The sequence below is a fragment of the Pempheris klunzingeri genome, chromosome 17 (assembly GCF_042242105.1).
Source record: "Pempheris klunzingeri isolate RE-2024b chromosome 17, fPemKlu1.hap1, whole genome shotgun sequence".
Taxonomy (NCBI): domain Eukaryota; kingdom Metazoa; phylum Chordata; class Actinopteri; order Acropomatiformes; family Pempheridae; genus Pempheris; species Pempheris klunzingeri.
The window spans coordinates 8,750,530-8,770,185 of record NC_092028.1 but is presented as its reverse complement, the minus strand read 5'-3'; the positions used below and the strand labels follow the sequence as shown (position 1 = coordinate 8,770,185).

General features: G+C 43.2%; 1 protein-coding gene across 1 annotated transcript in view; it reads right to left on the bottom strand.

Moving 5' to 3' along the window:
- Nucleotides 1-296: 296 nt before the first annotated feature.
- caskin1 (CASK interacting protein 1) overlaps nucleotides 297-19,656 on the bottom strand; it is an 87,193-nt gene continuing 67,833 nt past the window's right edge. The window contains exons 12-23 of the mRNA XM_070847675.1: nucleotides 17,717-17,821; nucleotides 16,649-16,767; nucleotides 14,510-14,591; nucleotides 13,875-13,984; nucleotides 7,821-7,922; nucleotides 7,562-7,700; nucleotides 6,372-6,515; nucleotides 4,918-6,194; nucleotides 4,495-4,800; nucleotides 3,597-4,182; nucleotides 2,201-2,705; nucleotides 297-1,251 (exon numbers count right to left, since the gene is read on the bottom strand). Coding sequence (XP_070703776.1) covers nucleotides 1,155-1,251; nucleotides 2,201-2,705; nucleotides 3,597-4,182; nucleotides 4,495-4,800; nucleotides 4,918-6,194; nucleotides 6,372-6,515; nucleotides 7,562-7,700; nucleotides 7,821-7,922; nucleotides 13,875-13,984; nucleotides 14,510-14,591; nucleotides 16,649-16,767; nucleotides 17,717-17,821 — 3,572 coding nt within the window. The 3' untranslated portion in view covers nucleotides 297-1,154. The remainder of the gene's footprint in view (nucleotides 1,252-2,200; nucleotides 2,706-3,596; nucleotides 4,183-4,494; nucleotides 4,801-4,917; nucleotides 6,195-6,371; nucleotides 6,516-7,561; nucleotides 7,701-7,820; nucleotides 7,923-13,874; nucleotides 13,985-14,509; nucleotides 14,592-16,648; nucleotides 16,768-17,716; nucleotides 17,822-19,656) is intronic.

The window sequence follows — 19,656 nt, the reverse complement described above, 5'->3', positions numbered from 1 at the left end:
CCCACGACTTAACGTCTTGCTTTCAGACAACATGCTGTGGCTATGCCTATTCCTCCTCGCTCCCCTTCTCTCATTTAAATCTATTGTGCAGGCTCCAGCATGTGTGTGTGTGTGTGTGTGTGTGTGCAAGCTGGCTGCATGGGTCATTGTGCTTCTCCTAGGTGTGTGAGTGTGTGTGTGTGTGTGTGTGTGTGTGTGTGTGTTGAAAGGGTGGTCATGAGGATGCAGCCACGACAAGAAAAACTGAATTAGATCCTGAAATTCTGACAGTCTGAGAGCTCACACACACACACACGCACGCGCATCTGTCGCACCGTCCCTGTCTCACACACTCACACACACACACACACACACACACGCCTCAGGAGCTAAATAGTCTCGTTTTGGTCACAGATAAAAATCTTTCCACCAAGTCATTTACATCGTCACAACACCAGAGGTCACCATTCCACACAGAACCAAGACATCAAACCAAAGAGCTAGAGATTCATATTTATCGGTATATTATATATTACTGTGCTAATGCAGGACTTTTTCAGTAGATATAAACTCTCCATGCTTAGAATGTACACATACCATACTATGATTCATTACACAGTTGGTTTTTCAATCAGTATTAGTTTAGTTTATTTGTTCGTCGTGATAGCTTCAAGAGTCCATGTGGAGTTCTGAAAAGACCCACATTTTGATTGCAGTCTCCTCCATTTTGTTGCATTTCCTCATCTCTTCATCTTTTTTTTTTTTTAATTTTCTCTCCACCTCAGTCGTTTTTGGTCCCTTTTTTTTTTTTAACCCTCTCTCTTTTAGTGTCTCTCTCTTTATCCATTCTTCATTCTCTCACTCTGTCTGCCGCACGCCTGTCCGGATCTGTTGCGCTGCTCCATCATCATTTTCATCAATGGAGAGAGAGAGAGAGAGAGAGGAAGAGGAGGAGGAGGAAGAGGAAGAGGAGGAGAAACATGAATTTCCGGAGCGGCGGCGGGTGGACGGATGGGCGACGGGACGAGTGAGAGGAGGATGAGCACGGCAGAGAGAGAGGGATGAAGACAAGGAGAGAGAGATAGAGAGAGAGAGAGAGGCATATTGCCCATTGTGCCATCTGAGTCACTCCTGATGCAGTGTTGCCATGGAGACACGCCGGCTGGTTACTATGGTTACTCCAACATGGCGTCCAGCTGGTCAGCCAGGTCATCGAACATGCTGCCGATATCGTCGAGGATGCTCACCGTGGTCTTCTGCTCAGCCACAGAGCTGAAACACACACACACAAACACACACACACACACACACACACGCACACATAACATTATACCAAATGAATATTTCAAATCTATTTGCTAAACCCCATCTTCTTTAATTACTGTTGCTGTGTCTGTCAAGCTTTTCCTTCTTGCACAGACTACACTACATCTGCACCTAGCTAGCTTATTAAGCTAACATGAGCTCCGGGTTGGTTGAAAACAGGCTGGCTCTTCTTAGCAACCATGTAAAAGGTTCTTAAATATGATTATCACACTACTTGTGACTACTTGATTCTGATCGGCCCGTTACAGCAGTCTATGGTCTGTTATTTCTGTACAGAAATAAAATGATTTTTAAAATCAATACAATCGTTTTTAAGTCAACATCTTGTGTCAAATTATCGATTTCTTCAGTACAAAGCAGCGTAATAATAACAGACAATGTACAGCGAGCGGCGGCCATTATTGCAAAAAAAACAAAAAAGAACTATCAGGATGATTCAGTCCTGCATGACCGGCTCGCTGTACATTAACCTGTAAATATCAAGCCAACAGTCTGCATTCAACAGCACTGTTATTTTATTACAGTGAATAGTCCTAGTATCGTAATCATGCTCAGAAAAGCCTGGTGGGAGTGTGATTGGCTTTGAAGGTCCTTGGTCATAGAGCAAAGCATTGAACAAGTACTAATTTTGACCTGATGATGGCACCAGATGATAAAGGATCATCAAAAGTTACTACAAGTCATCCTGAGAGGGAACATGCTTTAGCTGGACCAAAGCAGTGGGTCAACTGACCAAAGTAATGAGCAGCATCTCAACCACTGTATATCATCTCACTAATGACATCATCAGGCCAAGCTGAAAACACACACAGCTGTAGTAGTAGAAGCTTTGGTGAGTGTATGAAGTGTGTCTGTTTGTGTGACCACATCAGAGATGTACATGTGTGCTCCTTACTCCTCCTGTCGCAGTATCTTATCCTCCACAGCCTGCAGAGCCGCGGCCAGCGACGCACTCGTCTCCTCCAGCTTCTGATGCACCAAGGAATCCATGCCAAAGTCCGGCGTCGTGGCGACAGGCACCGTGACCCCACCTCCCGTCATCCCACTGTCCACTGACACACCCCCGATAGAGGAACGAGGGGGTTTGACAGGTGGTGGGGTCGGGCTGGGAGTGGCGGGAGTCTGGGGCGTCTGTGGTGTAGTGGGGGTCTGCGGGGTGTGGGGGCTCTGGGAAGACGGGCTCAGCGGCTTGGCGTTTGGCGGGCCGGGGATGTTGGAGGGGGGGAAGGAGGGGGGTGAACTTGTCTGTCGGGCCACTGTTGCATGGTGCTTGACCGGAGCAGGGGCCGGGGTTGGGGAGGGGGGGCTGGTCATGGAGTGGATGAGCTTCGCTGGTTTGGGCGCTGTGGGTGGGGGCGTCGGTTTGGGCGAGACAGGTGGAGGGATCTTCTTTCCTTCCCCTACAGAAATGGAGAGAGAGAAAAAAAATTCAAGCCTGGAACACTGACAGATACAGTATCTGCCTGCCCTTCACTATGACGGCAGCTTTTCACCTTCAGTAGTGGCTGATCAAACAACTTTACACACCATAGAAATGATCTTGTATAGTACACCGTAAGTTTAAGAGGATCTTAAAGTTCCCATATTATGCAAAATGCACTTTTTTAAAATTTCTTTTCAACATAAATGTGCCTAGAGATTGCCAAACTTTCCTCTCACTTTTTCTCTTGCACCATGTTCCAGCAAAAACACTCACACTCACGATTTGGCTCACATGATCAACACATCCCCTTATGATGTCATAAGGTTGATCATGTGATGTCCTCCAGCAATTCAGCAGGCCAACTGTGCTTGCCCACTGAAACTGTCCGCCATTGTTTTTTCCTCGCTAACACCAGCTATCAGTAACAAAAGAAAACAGCTGTGGCAGCCATGTCTGCTATGAAAAAAATAGCGTGCTTTTTGAACATTAAACCATGTAAACCTGCTCCAGTAGGACCTGCAAATACAAGTATGAGCTTGAAAAGGGGCAAAATCTGGGATCTTTAAATGCTTCAGTATTCTTTAGTAAATCCTCATCAAATGACATCTGAACCTCCTCCACCAAGAACTTTCCACTGTTAGAACTAGGGGGTGTCCAACAACTGTTGTAATTTTTCTGAAACCCACAATCTGACATTCACGCCTACTTCACACAGCGATGGTTCAGGTGCGAGGACGCTCAACTGAGCGCAGCATCATAAGCGCCTTTTGTCCCAACACAAGATGTTGATCTTACTGCTACAAACTTTCAGGTATGGCCCCCATTCTCATCTCCACCTGACAAACTCACATTCATACATGGTCAGTACCTGGGCTTCCAGGCGTCCCGGGTCCAGGCAAGGGGACTCTCTTGTTGGAGACAGGCTGTGGGGGGGTCTGTGGGCCTGCATGTCTCTTTATCTGTGCCACGACAGGCTTCGGGGAGACTGGAGGCTTTGGTTTTCTCACCGGACCTCCTTCATTGGTCACTGGCGCTCCTTGGTCCACGCTGTCCCTGCGAGGAGCAGCAGTCACTTGTGGTTGAGGTTGAGGTTGCGGTTGATGCTGAGGTTGGGGTTGAGGTTGAGGTTGCGGCTGCTCTATCACACCAGCATCAGACACTGGGCGGCGTTTCACGGTGGCCGTGCCATTCTGGTAGGGTACTGGCTGTGTGGTGTTAGGCTGCCCAGTCCCTGCAGGTTCTCCATTGGCGGCCATGTCTGCGTAGCCCTCAGGCTCCTTGTCGCGGCTCTTTGGCCGTCGTTTAACGGTGGACGACTCCTGGAGGGTGAAGTCGGAGCCGTTGGGATGGGGTTTGGAGCTGCGGGGCCGTCGCTTCAAGGTCGCTGTGGCCTCAACCCGGGAGAACTCCTCCTGCACGTAGCCCCCGTCTCCCTGGGGACCCTCGCCGTCGCCCTGCAGACAAACACAAAATACACACTAACGGAAAAATTCATACATTCATGACAAGAGGTAATTTTTGCACAAACAGTCAAAAACATTGATAAAGATAAATGGATAGCACAAATAAAAGCTTACAGAACACAGAAGCTTCACTATGGATTTGTAATACATTAATGCACATTTGAATTTAGCACATTACATCACATAGATAATGTAGATACAAAAGATAGATAGATAGATAGATAGATAGATAGATAGATAGATAGATAGATAGATAGATAGATAGATAGATAGATAGACAAACATATATATATAGATAACTACCTGTCCTTCTCCTTCTCCACGACCCTGGCGGCGGATGGTCAGGCTTCCCTCCTCCGCAAACGGCAGGTTCTCCGATGAACTGCCGCTACCCCCTGAGCTGGGGTGGGGGGAGGACGGCGGGTGGGGTGAGGATGAATTTATAGCAGGAGGAGAGGTTTCAGGCTGAGGGGAGGAAGCAGGTAAAGCAGAGGGAGTTGGCTGGTCACGCCTGGCAGCCTCCACCAGCTCTGTGACGGGGCCACTGATGGTTCGCCGTCGGTTCACCACCTCACCGTCCAGACCAATGGCATCACGTGTTTTCCCCACCTGGTAAACACACATGATCATGCTTTAGCTCATAAACTATCAATCATTTTGTATATTTTACATTTTAGAGAAGCAAGTTTCTTCTACAATGACTCATACAAGTGTTTTCTACAATACCTGCAGGAAGTTCTTCTGCAGTGCCATGCCTTTGGCTCCACCCCCTATAGAAGACATCTCCAACATGGCCGCAATGCTCCTCACACTACCCTGGCTGTTCGTCTCCACGGCACCCGTCTCCAAGGACATCCCCAGGTCGCTAGCCCGTCGCTGTTGGTGGTAAGGCACGTCCAGCATTCCCCCCGTGGTGGTGAGCGTGTGAGGCTGTGCGTTGCCCTCTGTCAGGTTAGAGTTGGAGTTGGAGATGGCAGAGCTGGAGCGTTTGGGTGGCGGTGGGGGGGGGCCTTTCTTCTTCTGTCGCAGAGCAAAGGACTGCGTATGGTTACGGTTAACGTTCTTCTCCTGGTTGCGGACGGAGTGGCTACGGCTGACGCGGTGGGTCACTGTGGCATATTTAACTCCATCCCCTCTCACAGCAGCAGAGCCCTGACCTCCTGCTACCTCTCCTTCTCCCCCTCCTCCTCCTCCTCCACCTGTGCCTCCACCTGCCTTGTTGTCACATTCACCATCTGACACGGCATACCGGTTGAGGCTGTGAGCACGTTTCTTCTGGAGCGCCGAAGGCTCTGCTCCCTCTCCCTCAGCCAGCTCAGCCTCTGGTGGGAGGCAGAGAAGAGGGACCTGCTGTGGTTGGTTCTCCCTGACCTCCATGACCTGTGTCTGTGGGTGATGCTGCGGGTGGCCCTGGTGCTGCGGCTGGACTTGAGGCTGCGCTTGTTGCTGGGTCTGAGGCTGAGGACACGGAGCTCCGCGGTGGGTCGGAGACTGAGGGGGGTGGGAGCGCGGCGATTGAGGTCTCTCCCCCTGGATGAACTGGGGGGACGGCTTGTGTTTGGCCTGCGGGGAAGCTGTGCTCTGGACGGAGGAGGTGGAGGAGGAAGATGAGGTTCTAGTCTTGGTAGGGGTGTGAGGGGGCGTGTAGGGAGGCGCAGGCTGGGAATGGGAGTGGGAGTGGCGATGTTTGCCTTGAGAGGAGACACTGCCTCTGTGAGAGGAGGTGTGAGAGGAGGTGCTTCCCTGACTGCTCTGCTGCCTCATAGTCCGCGCCTCCTTCTTAGGCGGCCCAGCACCACCTCCTCCTCCTCCTCCTCCTCCTCCTCCTCCTCCTCCTCCTCCTCCTCCTCCTCCTCCTCCTCCTGTCATCGCCTCATCATGGTCTTTGCTGAGGTTGCGTGTTCGCTGAGCTTTGACCTCCTGACCTGGCTGGGTCATGGCGCTCTGTAACTCGGAGCTCAACTCGCTGTCCTGGAAGGTGGTCATCTTTGGAGACATGACCTCTGCAGAAAGAGAGGGAAACCCTAAAAATTAATATGAATATGAATCTTAACAGGACACGAGGTGATGGCTGTACTGTTACAGGAATAAAACAAAACACATATAGTACATGTTTAACCAGTGAGATGATGTGTGCACACACTCACAGTAGGTTTAAAAGACTGAATCTGTTAGCTCACCATCTGGAGGAGGACTGTCCGTTGACATGACATCTTGCTGGTGTGTGATTGGTGGTGGCTTCTTTCTGAGGGAGCCCCGTCCATCTGAACTGCGCTGCATTTCAGCCAGCCGCTTCACCGCCAGCATCAGCTTCTTCTGGTGGCCTACAACGGAAAGATTGGAGTGACGATTCTTGTTCATTATTACAATTACTAGTAATTGTAATAAGTAATAAAAAGTAAAAAGTAAAAGTACTAGTATTATCATTATTATTATTATCATTATTGTCATCATTATTTATTGTAACATATGTAGATCCTCCCTAAACTTAAAATATGAGCTTACTTATTAAACATTAAAACTCTGAAACAAAATGTAGCAAAAGGTTTCCAGTCAAAAGTCAAATCAGAAATATAACTGAATACATCAGTACATAACGTTGTTTGTTAAATCATTAAAACTGAAATATAAAAATCCATACTTCTCATTTCACCTCCACCACCTTTAGTTGGTTGAAAAAAGAAGAAGCTTTTTTAGTTTTTGCTCTTCAGTTTTTCTTTCGCTAGGTCATTTAATTTTTTGGTCTTGGCCTCATATTTGATCATTTATCTGTTCCCTATTTTCCCTGCACGACATCTCCCTTTTCACAATCAACAATCAGAGGGATTTTTCACCTAGCTGAAGCTAACTTTCATCACAAACCTACACCAGCCAGTGCATGTGCTATTAATTATCCATACACTGCTGTAGCATCACTGTAGAAACGGTAGCACAAGTTCAAGTTCACAGACCACACTATCATCATCACATTATCTCGTGTGTGTCTCTTTTCTTTACATATTACATTTCTTTGCTTTTTTTTTTTTACCACTTGAAGGTTGAAGGGAAAAATATAAACCTTTATTCAGTTCTATTTTTGACTTTTTACCAGATTCGGTCACTTTCGGGGCTCTACATGCAGCACGTCTATGCCCCGCTAGGATTGTTTTGAACGCGTTCATCTTTTAATGTGCTACAGAGTTGTCGTGCTCTTGTGAAGCTCAGCACATATAAATGCTTGCTACAGATGCCATTATCTAAGCCTGCAAAGACTTGGCAGACACCGACACGTGCAGACTCTCGTGTTTTGAAGGGGAAACTTTAGCAATCATGGTGGTCGTACGCTCTGATAGATAAAAATAGAGTGATGTGCACAGAGTATATGCCTTACCTAGTTTGGTGATGCCTATTTCCTGCAGGTCCTCCCAGGTGATGTCAGTGATGAATTCGATGTTCTCATAGCCATTCTGCACTAACACCTGGTGGTACTGGCTCAGACCAATAGCAGACAGCCACTCTCCTAGATTGGCCTATAGGAACACCAGAAACATGACTGCTCACCGGGCTGGCCTTTGAAAACAGGCTTGGGGCTGCTAATTGGTCACTAAACCATAGTGCTGGTGTGTGTGTGTGTGTTGAATTTTACTCACAGGTTTCTGGTCAGGCAGCCACTCAGTGACACTTAGCTTGTTAATCTCTGATGTCATCTTCTTTCTGTGACCTGGTTTAGTTATTCCAATAGCTGTCAGATCCTACACAAACACACACACACACACACACACACACACAAAGCACAAGTAAGATACAATAGTGGCATGTTCAGGCTTTTTGAAGTGAGTGAATTAAAATCTCCCCAATACTCCAGCAGTCTTTCTCATTCACACACACACACACACACACAGAGGTAAAATTGCCACACGAAGAAACAAGTGACAGCGTGTCATCGGATGAAAGCTTTTGCCAGTTGAGAAAAATAGAGCAGAAATGTAAATGTTTCAAAAATCATAAGTAAAGCCAGGAAAGCAAAAGCGAATGTCTGCAGTGAAAAGGAAGCATCTACAATCACCTTGATCATAATCATAATCATAATCAAACTCAGCTCTTTATACTCTTTATTTCTGTCATTAGTAAACAAGCTTATTCTTAAATACATAACATGCACAGTATAAACGACGGTATGCAGATTTATCTGGAGCTGTAAGTCACCGTTTACACTGCATCATCCTGCCATTGTCTGTTCAAGTTTTGTTTCTGTGTATTTCAAAGTTAGTTGTGGTCGACACACAAGAACACCCTTTTACAAACATACATCAACACTCACCACACACACACTTGGTTACATAACTCAGAAATAATGTGCAGATGCGACACGAGCATACAGTACGAGGCCTGGATTCTACGATATATCTGATGACAAACCCTTCTTTTAGGCAGCTTAGCTCTGAACCATTCAGCATGCACAGCACCGGAGTGTACGTATTTATACAAATAATTCATGTGTGCTGTAAATTATTTGTATGTAGGTGAGCGTGGCAGAGAGCATCAGACTAGTTCCTCACAACAGGCAGTAGCAGCAGTGTTGAAGGTGACGTGAGGTTCAGGAGGTTGTCTGGATATATTAAGCTTATTTTGAATTCTTGACTATTTATCTAGTTTTATTTATTTTACTTTCTTTTTTTTAACTCCATGAATCTTAATTCAGACTAATTTATGACTGGCACAGGATGTGTTTTTTAGAAATTTGCCTGGTGCCAATGCAGCATAACACTGTGCACATACTTTCTATTTATTCTTCTTCTTATGGAAAAAAAAAAACTCCATAGCCCAAGTTTGTAACACAGGCTTACTATTAAAAACTAGAAGTCTCAAGCTCAGCCTTAAATCTGGTGTCTTGTGATTTTAATTACTTTCAAAAAGTCGTCACTTTCAGTGGGTAAACACACTTTGTTTGTTACAGGAATTCTTGCATCCTAGAATAGTGCTAGTTTACTTTTCATTAAGCAATCCAGCACTTCCTGGATCAGTTTTTCTTGTTACTTAAGGCTGCAGTAAGTGATTTTTGAACACTGGGGGACAAAAAGACCATAACCCACAGCGACAAAAACTCTTATCGAGCCGCTATGAGCAACATGTTGGTGACCACAGGCCTATTCATGCACCCAATCCACAAGGATTCACGGTTCTCTTAGATCCGGTTTAGTTTCCACCTTTTCTTTAGATAAGACAAGCATCATCCACATTGTTAGAGCTTACTGGAGATTATTGGAAATGTACCATTTCAAATGACTAATATGGGGAAATATTTGCTTTCTTGCAAAGAATTTGGTGACACGACTGATGTCACTCTCACACCTGCATGATAAACATGAAGCTACTGCCGACAGCCAGTTAGCTTAGCTTAGTACAAAAACTGCAAACAGAGGAAAACAGGTAGTTAAGCTAACCAAAGCTAACCTGCTACTGGCAGTAGCTTCATATTTTCCTGTACAGACACGAGAATGCATCAATGCTCCGTGCATCAATAGCATTTTGAATGCACTCAGCCTTTTAAATATTTAGAATTCATTCACATGTGAGAAATACATCATTCCCATAGACATGAAATATATTTAGTACATAGTAATGCATATTCTTTAATAGGAACCTGAGATCAGTTTAGTTGAGTGTTTTACTTGTGCGTATTTGAGATCTTTTAAAGGAAATGATATACATGCATCTTGGGAAAAAAACCAAGGACAGCACAAATCAAAGTCATGCAGGCTTGTTTCCACGTGGTGGTCCTTGGGGGTGCCTGTGACATCGCTGGGGTTCGGGGGTCAGGGTTCAGTTGCCTTACCTCTGGGGTCATTCGGCTAATCGTGGGTAAGTCATACCCAGCGCCCAGGAAGTTTGGAGCGTAGACCTGCAGCTGAAAGTCGCTCAGCCATTGGACAACGGCCTCTGAGCTCTACGGGAGAGAAGACAGGGGGCATGCTGTCACTGGCTCCATGTCTACTTCTTCAAGAGCCACTTTTTCTCAGCAGGGCCAAGTCGGTTCAAACAGGGGCCACAGTCAATACATCATGTTGCCAGAATTACTTATGATAAAGAGAAATTTGTACACATTTATGGATGATTATAATCATTCAGTGACATTATAACTCAGTGGGCTCTTGATAAAGTCAATGAATTAGCCCTGGTCAGCCCCCCTTGGCCCTGCAGTGAAAACCAGGCTAAAGTTAGGAAGGAGACAGGCCCTGCCTACAGTATCTCAAATGCTACAGCAAGAGATGCAGATTAGCAGAAGCAATCTGCATTTGACACTTTACAGCTGCAAAGTAAAAACAAAATAGAATTGATGTATAGAATTTATTTTGTTCTTGAAGGGAGGAGGCCACACAGGAGGAGGCCTGTATTAAGATGGGGACTACTCTAAAAGAAGACTTCACACTCATCATCTCACACTTCCCCACAAGAGAACTCTTTCCTTAAAACACTCACACTTCTATGGTGATTTCCTGTTCATTACATGTTAATAAAAAAAAAAAAGGTTGAGGTCGTTAAGACAGGACAAACAACAAATCCTATGCTGTTGATTTCTAAAAGATGTTAATGAATTTTTTGATGAACTACATAACCACTCTGATCTAGTTACTCTCAGACTAAGACTTAAAGACTGTAGCTAAGCTACAAACATTTTCTGCATTATATAAACAGCTTCTATATTTTCAAGTCCTGACTGATGTCTAATAGTAATGCTAGAATCTCACAATTTACTGCTTCCTTTAATCTTTACAGATGGAAATTCTGCTGCCACTGATCCTTTTGACATTGCTTGTAGAATTGCTGATTTCTTTTCCAATGTTGGTGCATGTTTTGCCAACAAATTGATTGACAGAAGATTGATACAAAAGTGAAGCCATTAGATTACATTAAGGTTTCTTTTGCATCTTTTAGTAGATTTGATCTTCCTGACTGTATAGTGCTGAATGATATTATATTGTCTATTTAAAACAGATAAACCAGGATTCTTTACAAGCTACCATCCAATTGTAATAAAGCCATATTTTTTCAAACATTTTGGAATTTCAAAAGCATTTGATAGTCACACGCTATTCTGCTTTCAAAAATGTACAGATATGGCTTTCATGGTAATGTGGTTCAGTAATTATGTTCTAAATGTTTCTTTTTATAAGTAGTCATGTGTCAAAAGAAATTTAAGGTAACGTGGCGTACCTCAAGGATCCATATTAGAACCTTCCTTATTCATATAAATGATCTTGCTGCAGTATAGAAGGTTATGTTCCCATTGCTTTTATCTATTGTATGGTTTTTGGGTGTGGTTCTTCATATAAGCCATTACAGGTTTCATCCATACACCATTTGTCTGTGTGAAATAAACAAAGGTAAACAAAACACAACAATCTTGGATGCCTGGAGTTGCTTTCACAAGCTGTTGCATTTAAACTTAGTCTAGTTATAACATAAATGTTCAGTGGAGACTTATGCATTACTAAATGACAAAAAGGGTTGCATCACACAAACTAGTTCTTATGTAGAGATATGTTACTAAATAATACATATGTTATGTTACTAAATAGGTTATTTACACCTACTGACTTGGCTAGCTTAGCGAACTGAGCCAACTGACAATACATTAGCTTGCTAGTGAAGAGTATAAGAGATACTATGAAATATGATTGACATATCTGACATCACAATTACAAAGCTGTATAGTAATGATATAATGTTTTAAAAAAATCACTATTATTATTATTATTATTATTATTATTATTATCAAATGTCTTTGTGTCTATACCAACTTCTGAACCTGCTTTAGCTGCTAAATGCGCCACTGTGTTCACCAGCTAGTTCCTAACTTTTCAGCTTGTGGCCTTTATCATAACACAAATAACAAAGAACTTTAAAATTAATGGCTAAAAACGCAACAATGTTAGAATATTATATTAAAGACAACACACACAAACACATGGATGGGCTGGGTATATGGTCACATGGCTTTAGGCCAGTCACACTTCAAAAACTGCCATTGACTACAGGGTGGGTAGTGTAGAGCTTTTTCGCTGAAAACAGCTGCCTGCATCAGTTGAAAACAACGAAAATGACTTAACTACATCCTCTCATCATCGCCTGCGTGAGCTGTGTCTCCCTATACTAGCAATTCATCGGTTTGTAGATGGCGTGCTGTTAATTTGGCAGGTATCCCTCACTCTCTCATTCTCTTGGAAAATAACTGAAAAATTTGCAGAAAAAAAAAATTAGACAAAAATATTTACACACTATAAATGAACCGAACTGTAGTTCAGTTCCGGATCCGGACTGAGACCACCCCTTTTAAATGGGCCCAAGGTCTGAGGGAGGTTTCATGAATGTAATTTTAGGTCAAGAGAAAGGTCTGAAAGTCCAGAACAAATGAGGTGATGTGATGGGGTCCTAAGACACTCATTAGTTTTAATGACTTCACACATTGACGCGACCCACTCCTGACCAGCTGGAAGGGACCACATATGTACAACCTGGTAAAAATGATTGATTTGTACTAAATGCTGATGTGCAGCAGCAGGGAGCAGAGCTACAGGACTGTTTCCCACATCCCTCCTGTCTTTCTCCATTTTGCCTTTCTCTTGTTCTCCCTCTCTTCTTCACCTCTCCCCAACACCCTCCTCCTTCTCGACACTGTCCCTCAAAGCTTATTGGCCGTCCCTCCCATCCTTCATGCGCTTTACCCAGCCGAGAGTAACACTGGGACGATGGTTGCTGAAGAATCAGGACTATAGCTAACAGATGGCTGTGAGAACATGGCTTACATGACAGGACACACACACACACACACACACACACACACACACACGCTGCAAGCAAGCGGTGCGAGCAGCCACCACAACCACCTGCTATTTAAATATGCTCATTGGTTTTCAAGCACAAAATCATTATAGAATGAGACATGAACTTAAATGTTGGCCCACACACATATATAAACACACACGTACACACATATAGAAAAGTACACACACACAAACACACACTCTACAGTAAATAACAGCCTACTGTACGTGGTGTAAGCTCAGATTTCACACTTCTTGTGCCGAGCTAGTCCACCCACGACATGCATACTGCTGGGTACCGGCCAGCACACACACACACACACACACACACACACACACACACACACACTGATATCTCAACTAGAGTTATGGTTGCCTGAGGCGCACCTACCAATCATCAATTGAAAGACATTTTTATCTGCAACAGAAGGAAAATACCGCAATGGAAGAAGAGAAGCTGCAACTAAAAGGAATGAATAACGATGGATAGCAGGTAGCAGATAAAAAAAGAGGACAGGATTCTCTCTCCCTCACACACACACGCATACATTCACACACAAGATTGCAGGTTCCTACAAGATCAGGCTGGAGATCTTCCATTCACACACTCACCGTGTCATGGCTGCATCCGAACACTCGCAGAACGGATGAGGCCAGCTGCGAGAGAAACCGCTGAGACATCTTGGGGTGTGTGTGTATAAAACTATATATAGTCTGTATATGTGTGTGTGTGTGTGAGTGTGTGTGTGAGAGAGGGCTGTGGTTAAGGTGACTGAGGAGCTACATTGTCATCATGCTGCAGTAAGATGTTGATGGTGATGATTCTGTATGTGACTGTATGTGTGTGTTTGTATCTGTGGGAATTTGGGACTGTCCTACCTTCCCCTCGCCTGGCCCCTCCCCCTTCCTGGTTGCTGTGACGTCGTAAGGCGGCGCTTCGTGGAGAGGACAGCCCGATTGGCTTGATGTTCGAGAGGAGCTGGCAGAGCCTGCTGGGATAAGAGCCATTGGCCAGTTTCAAGCTATCGCCCTATCACTGTTAACTTCCGATCCATCAACAGATGAGTTTACTTGCCACCAAACTGACCTCTCCGCCAATGTATTTCTGGTCGGTCTCATTCATTGTGCTGATGAGCGACCAATCAAATTCTTGCTTTCCAAGACATACCAAACCTTTTCAACCAATCCCACCCTTTAACACTCCCTCCTACATCCCCTGCCTTGGCCATCTGTCTGGTAAACCAGCCAAGATATGTGTGTCTGTGTGTAGAAGTGATATAATGACATTTTTTTAAAAAAAAGACCAGTGGATTATGACTCTTGTTTTTATGACTTGTTTTTCTAACGCGACTTCTCACAGGCTTTAATCTTTGTCTCTCAATTGAAACATCTCCCTTTCTTTTATCATAAAACCTCCAACTGAGTTACTGTGAATTCATGTCTAAAATCCTACTGCAAGTGAACTCATTAGTGACACACAGCAACTTGATGAGAGAAGGATCACCCTGTCCTACCTGCAGGCTGGTCCACAGACTTGGACTGCTCCAGCAGGTGCTCCTTGGCCTTGGCAGACTGGGACAAGACCGTGGCCAGAAGCTGCAAATATACAAACACAAACGCATCCATATGAATGAGCAGCAACTTACATTTTGTAGCATTAAAGTAGCAGCCATTTGTTTTTTCTTTTGGCCGGTTGCTGGTCGTTAAAAAAGCTGCTATCACCACATATTACCACCTTTTAAGTTGTTGTAGGTCAGGTTGGAAATTGCTAATGTCTGTTTAGCTGTAATGTTTGTTTTTAGTTTTAGTTTCTGTCCACAGTAAACTGTGTCTCGTTCTGGGCATGTAGTGATCAGTGGGTTTACTACTGACGAGGTTTATCACTGAAAACAACTGCGTGTTGCTGCTGCCTGCTAGGTTTAGCTACCATTAGCCACATGAGCTGGTCATGCCGGACCAAGTAAGGATGAAACAGCAAAACTCCAGAGCGTATTGCTTTGAGCAAGACGTTTATGTTTTATTGCTGATGAATTAGTTGTTAGAGAAAGAATGAGTCATTCGTCTTTTAAATTTTACATAGTCTTTAATATAACAATTACCATGGAATTACCTGTCCTAAAATAAATGTATTCTACTGTAAATCATAATATACCATATATTATCTATTCTTCAGGCTACATAACTAGCAAACTCCATTGCTCCATATATTCCATATTTTGTTGGCCAGTGAATTCTCCACACTGGCCCTCAGGGGACAATGACACCTTTACAAAAGGACGCAGTCGTAGCAGGAAAAAGTAAATTGGTTGGGTTCTTTTTTGCCTTCTCATCGAGAAACATAAAAATGCCAATTCTAAAACCTCATCATTCCAGAAAAGATTGATCTCTGTAAGAAAGTGTGTCTGAAAAAAAAAAAAAAAAGATGTGATATATGCAGACAGTTGCTACATTAGTCATATTAAAACCTTGGTTCTGGGCTTGCAGAGAGAGCTGCAGTAAAAATCTGACTAGTGCTGATGAGAAGTGAGGTGAAGTGAGGTGCCGAGAAGACAGATGCCACCAGTCAGTCTGGGCTGTAATTAGGTCTGCTTTTTGCTGTGTGGATGTTTCTGCAGGTTTAAAAAAGTTTCTCAAGAACAGTTCCTTCACGGGGTGCTTGCTGAAAAATGTGCAGCAGTCTTTATGAGCAAATGACCACCTAAAAAGATGCATACAGTATGTCTCTGTGGTTGTATAGCGTGTATATATATATTTGTGTATCACAGATTTACTTAAATGCCTTGACAACCTATTTTTTCAATCGGCTCGTTACTCAGAGTAACAATGTTAGAACCAATGTAATTATTTCGTGTGAGCGATTTCTTGATTTTGTTGTTTTATCTGCGCTCTTCTCACTGGTTTGAAGAGGGCGAGACTTAATTGGAAAAACGTGATGCGAAGCTCAGCAGCACACCAGTCAGGATTTAGCAACAGCTGAATTATTATCTGATAACAGTGAGCTATCTTACTGAGGGTGCCATCACAGTCCTGATGAAGCAGATGAGTGTGTCCTAATAAACAATAACTTAGAATATTTGTTTTTAGATTAAAGCTTTGATGGTTGGTGATTTAGTCATGAATAGTTAATGATAGAGAGGAGTACTTAAGATTTGAAAACAAGTTATAAGTAAAAGCCCCAATGCATTAGTTATTAGTTAATAGTGCTTTACATTTTCTAAGTTTATCTTGTGTTTTTTTTAATCTGAAAAGTAACTAGTGACTGCAGTTTCAGATAAACGTGTTGGAGGAAGGAGAAGTGGGATGTGGTGGTTTAGAAGTATAAAGTAGCATACAATGTAAATACTCAAGTACCTTATATTATTATCTTATATTTTGGTATGTTTCCCTGCTGTGTAACTCTGCCTGCACTGTCTACACTCAAAAATTGATTTAAATGAATCAATTAATAGTATAGAAACTGAGCCTCTACATTCTTAAGTTTCCCAGAATTCAAGCATTGCTGCTATTAATCTCTTTTGTCACTGTTGTTTCAGGATTACAGTGGCTATGATCAATATGCACCTTTTGGAACAAACCAAAACAGTAGTGCATATACACACATTTGTTTCTAGCTGTATTTTATGCGTGTGTGTGTGTGTGTGTGTGTGTCATACCTTAACCCCCTCAGCCTGTGCATGGAGGATGTGTGCAGCACTGCCGGCACTCTGACCACTGCCTGACGACCTCACACTGGTCACACTGCCAGAACTACCCACACTGCTGCGGTCTCCACCTGCAACACACACACACACACACACACACACACACACACACACACACACACACACACACACATGCACGCACACACACATCACACACAGACATACACACAAAACCACACACGCATTCACACACACATGCAACCATCCAAACAATATGTATCGATTTTGTGCATACAAATGCACACATGCAACAAACAAATGGATGCATACAGTCACACACACACACACACACACACACACACACACACACGTGCGCACACACACACACACACACACACACACACACACACACACACACACATTGAGTGGTTTAGCTGATATCCAAAGCAACGTGATAACGAGTGTGACTCTCCATTGAAATGCACTGAGCAGCATGTGGTTGAATGGACGGACAGACAGACAGACAAGACAGACAGACAAGACAGACAAGACAGACAGACAGACAGACAAGGTGGCTGACAACTGAGCAGCACAGATGACACACCTTTTGCTTTCACACACACACGGACACACACCTGTTCTTCCTCTCTCTCTCTCTCTCTTTCTTATGTTTTTTTCTCTCAAGCTCTTTTTCTCTCGAGTTTTCTTGTCCTCTCTCACGCAGTAACATTTCCATACATCCAGCTGGAAAGACAAACAGACTGTAGACCGATGCAGATGGCTGCAGTCCTACACATAAGGTCACTGAGTTCAGCTAAGCTTTAGATGGAGGGATAAGCAGGACATGGGGGGGCTGTCAGGAACAGGTCAAAGAGTATCTGAAAGCCTTCAAACACTATCATTTTGTGCTCAAACAAGTGGAGGGATACTGCTCTTGGGGACTTATGAAATACCACGGACACTTTCAAGTCTGTGCCAACCAGAAAAGCCCTTTTTGATTGGACGTCAGATACTGTTTGACCCCTGGTCAGAGTTAAAGGAGTCAGGGGTTGAGGGCTCAGCGCAGCGCGGCTTAGTTACCTGCCACGGGTTTGCGCAGTACCCAGATCTCTTCGTTGGAGCCTCCATGGGGCCCGCTGGATGGGGTGGGAGAGCTGTGAGGACTTGCCTCTGAGCCGCGACAACCTTTAACACAGAACACCACTGTTAGCCGCTAACCGACCCTAAACTGGCCTCGGAAGCATTGCCAGCTTTTTGCTATCGAAATTAGCTCTTAACCCTAGAACACTAACGCCGGGTGATTTTCACCCACGCGACTGTGGTCACGTGATTTTCATTGTGTGTCTTTTTTGTTTTTTTTCTCATTACGATTCTCTCATTTTTTTACTAATATTAGAGCCTTTTTATAGCGTCCCCCCACACACATTCTTTTTGGTTTTATGAGACGTTGTATAGGGGAAAATAAAAGAATTTTATTTTCAATTTGCCATGTAATGTTGTACTTTAATATATTTTGATGAGAAGTATTTTTTTATCGGGTATATTATATCGGGTCAAATATACCCGACGTTAGTGATGGTGTTACTAACTGTTAGGTTAGTGTTGTAGGGTTAAAGCACCAATATTCTATATTTTTGTCAACTTCGGGGCAGCGGAAAAGGTGGAAAATACATCACTGACAAATGATCTTACAAAATTTTGTTTGTATTATGTAATTTATGTAAGTCCAATATTCACTCTCCTTTTAGCTCTGTTTTGATCTCCTCCATCTCATGAGAAAAACATTTATTTCTTAGCTGCTAAATGCTTCACTATGTTTACAAGCAACTTGCTAGTATGTCTGTCTGTTGTTTGGTGCCAAAGATGGTAAAGTTGTGGACTGTAAAACCACAACAATTATCTAAAAGAGGCTAAAACGGTTGAGAGGATCATAATTCTCTGTGGGTTTATCTCTACAAGTACACATACTCATTGTTCATACAAAAATACTGATTGAAGCTGTAATGTAAGGCTCAAACCATTATCAGTTTATACGTATCCTAAATTTGATGCTATGATGAAGCCACTGATGTAAAGAAAATAGAAATAACTTTACTGAGCCTTTATAATATTTTGGTATTTAGAATTCTTTTTTTGTCACCTAGTAATGTCATTCTGATATCAGGTTATATCAGGCATTACTCTCCACTGCATCTAAAACCATCTAAAATGTAGGACCTTACAGTATTTCTCCCTAACTATACACTGAGAAAACTACTCTGGCTTCACTAACGACTGACACTACCTACTACTGTCGCTGTTATTGGCTTCTTCTTAAAAGAAGGGTAAAGAGGGGTTAATTAAACAAAAATTAGAGTGGCCAGTAGGCGAGCAGGGTGGTGGGGTAAAGGCCGGATAAGGAAGGGTTTTTTAAAAAAAAGGATATAGAAACCTCACATCCACACACCACACTTTCACTCCCCCATACCTGCTCACACACACACATACACAGAAAAAATACAGCATATATATAGATATATGAAAACATTTATATACCCATAGTACATAAATAAATCCATAACATGAATATCTGTGTATATACACATATATGCCATAATGTACATACACATACATATATAATGCATCCATACGTGTGTGATTATATATGCAAGCCTTGTCAGAATGGGGCTGTTGTAGTGCATTTGGAGAGTGTCATAAACCATTATAACCATCTTAATAAGGGTTTATAAATGGTTTATATGTGTTAGCCAACAGCGCTCCAGAGAAACACACACATTCTAAAGTTCCACTTGCTTTCATGTAATGTTGCAGCACCTTCTTGTGGCCATTTTGCATCCCTCCAAGTGACCTCAAGCAATGGACTGAACACTGTTTTCTTTGATTCAACTTGAATAATTTCTTAACTTGTGTTTAAAAAAAAAAGTGCTGTTTTCAACCAAGGTTTAGGGAATCTGATCTGATCTTAAAGTAAAGGCAGTTTATTTTCTTTCTTTTTATTTGCAGGCTGCTTTTACATTTTT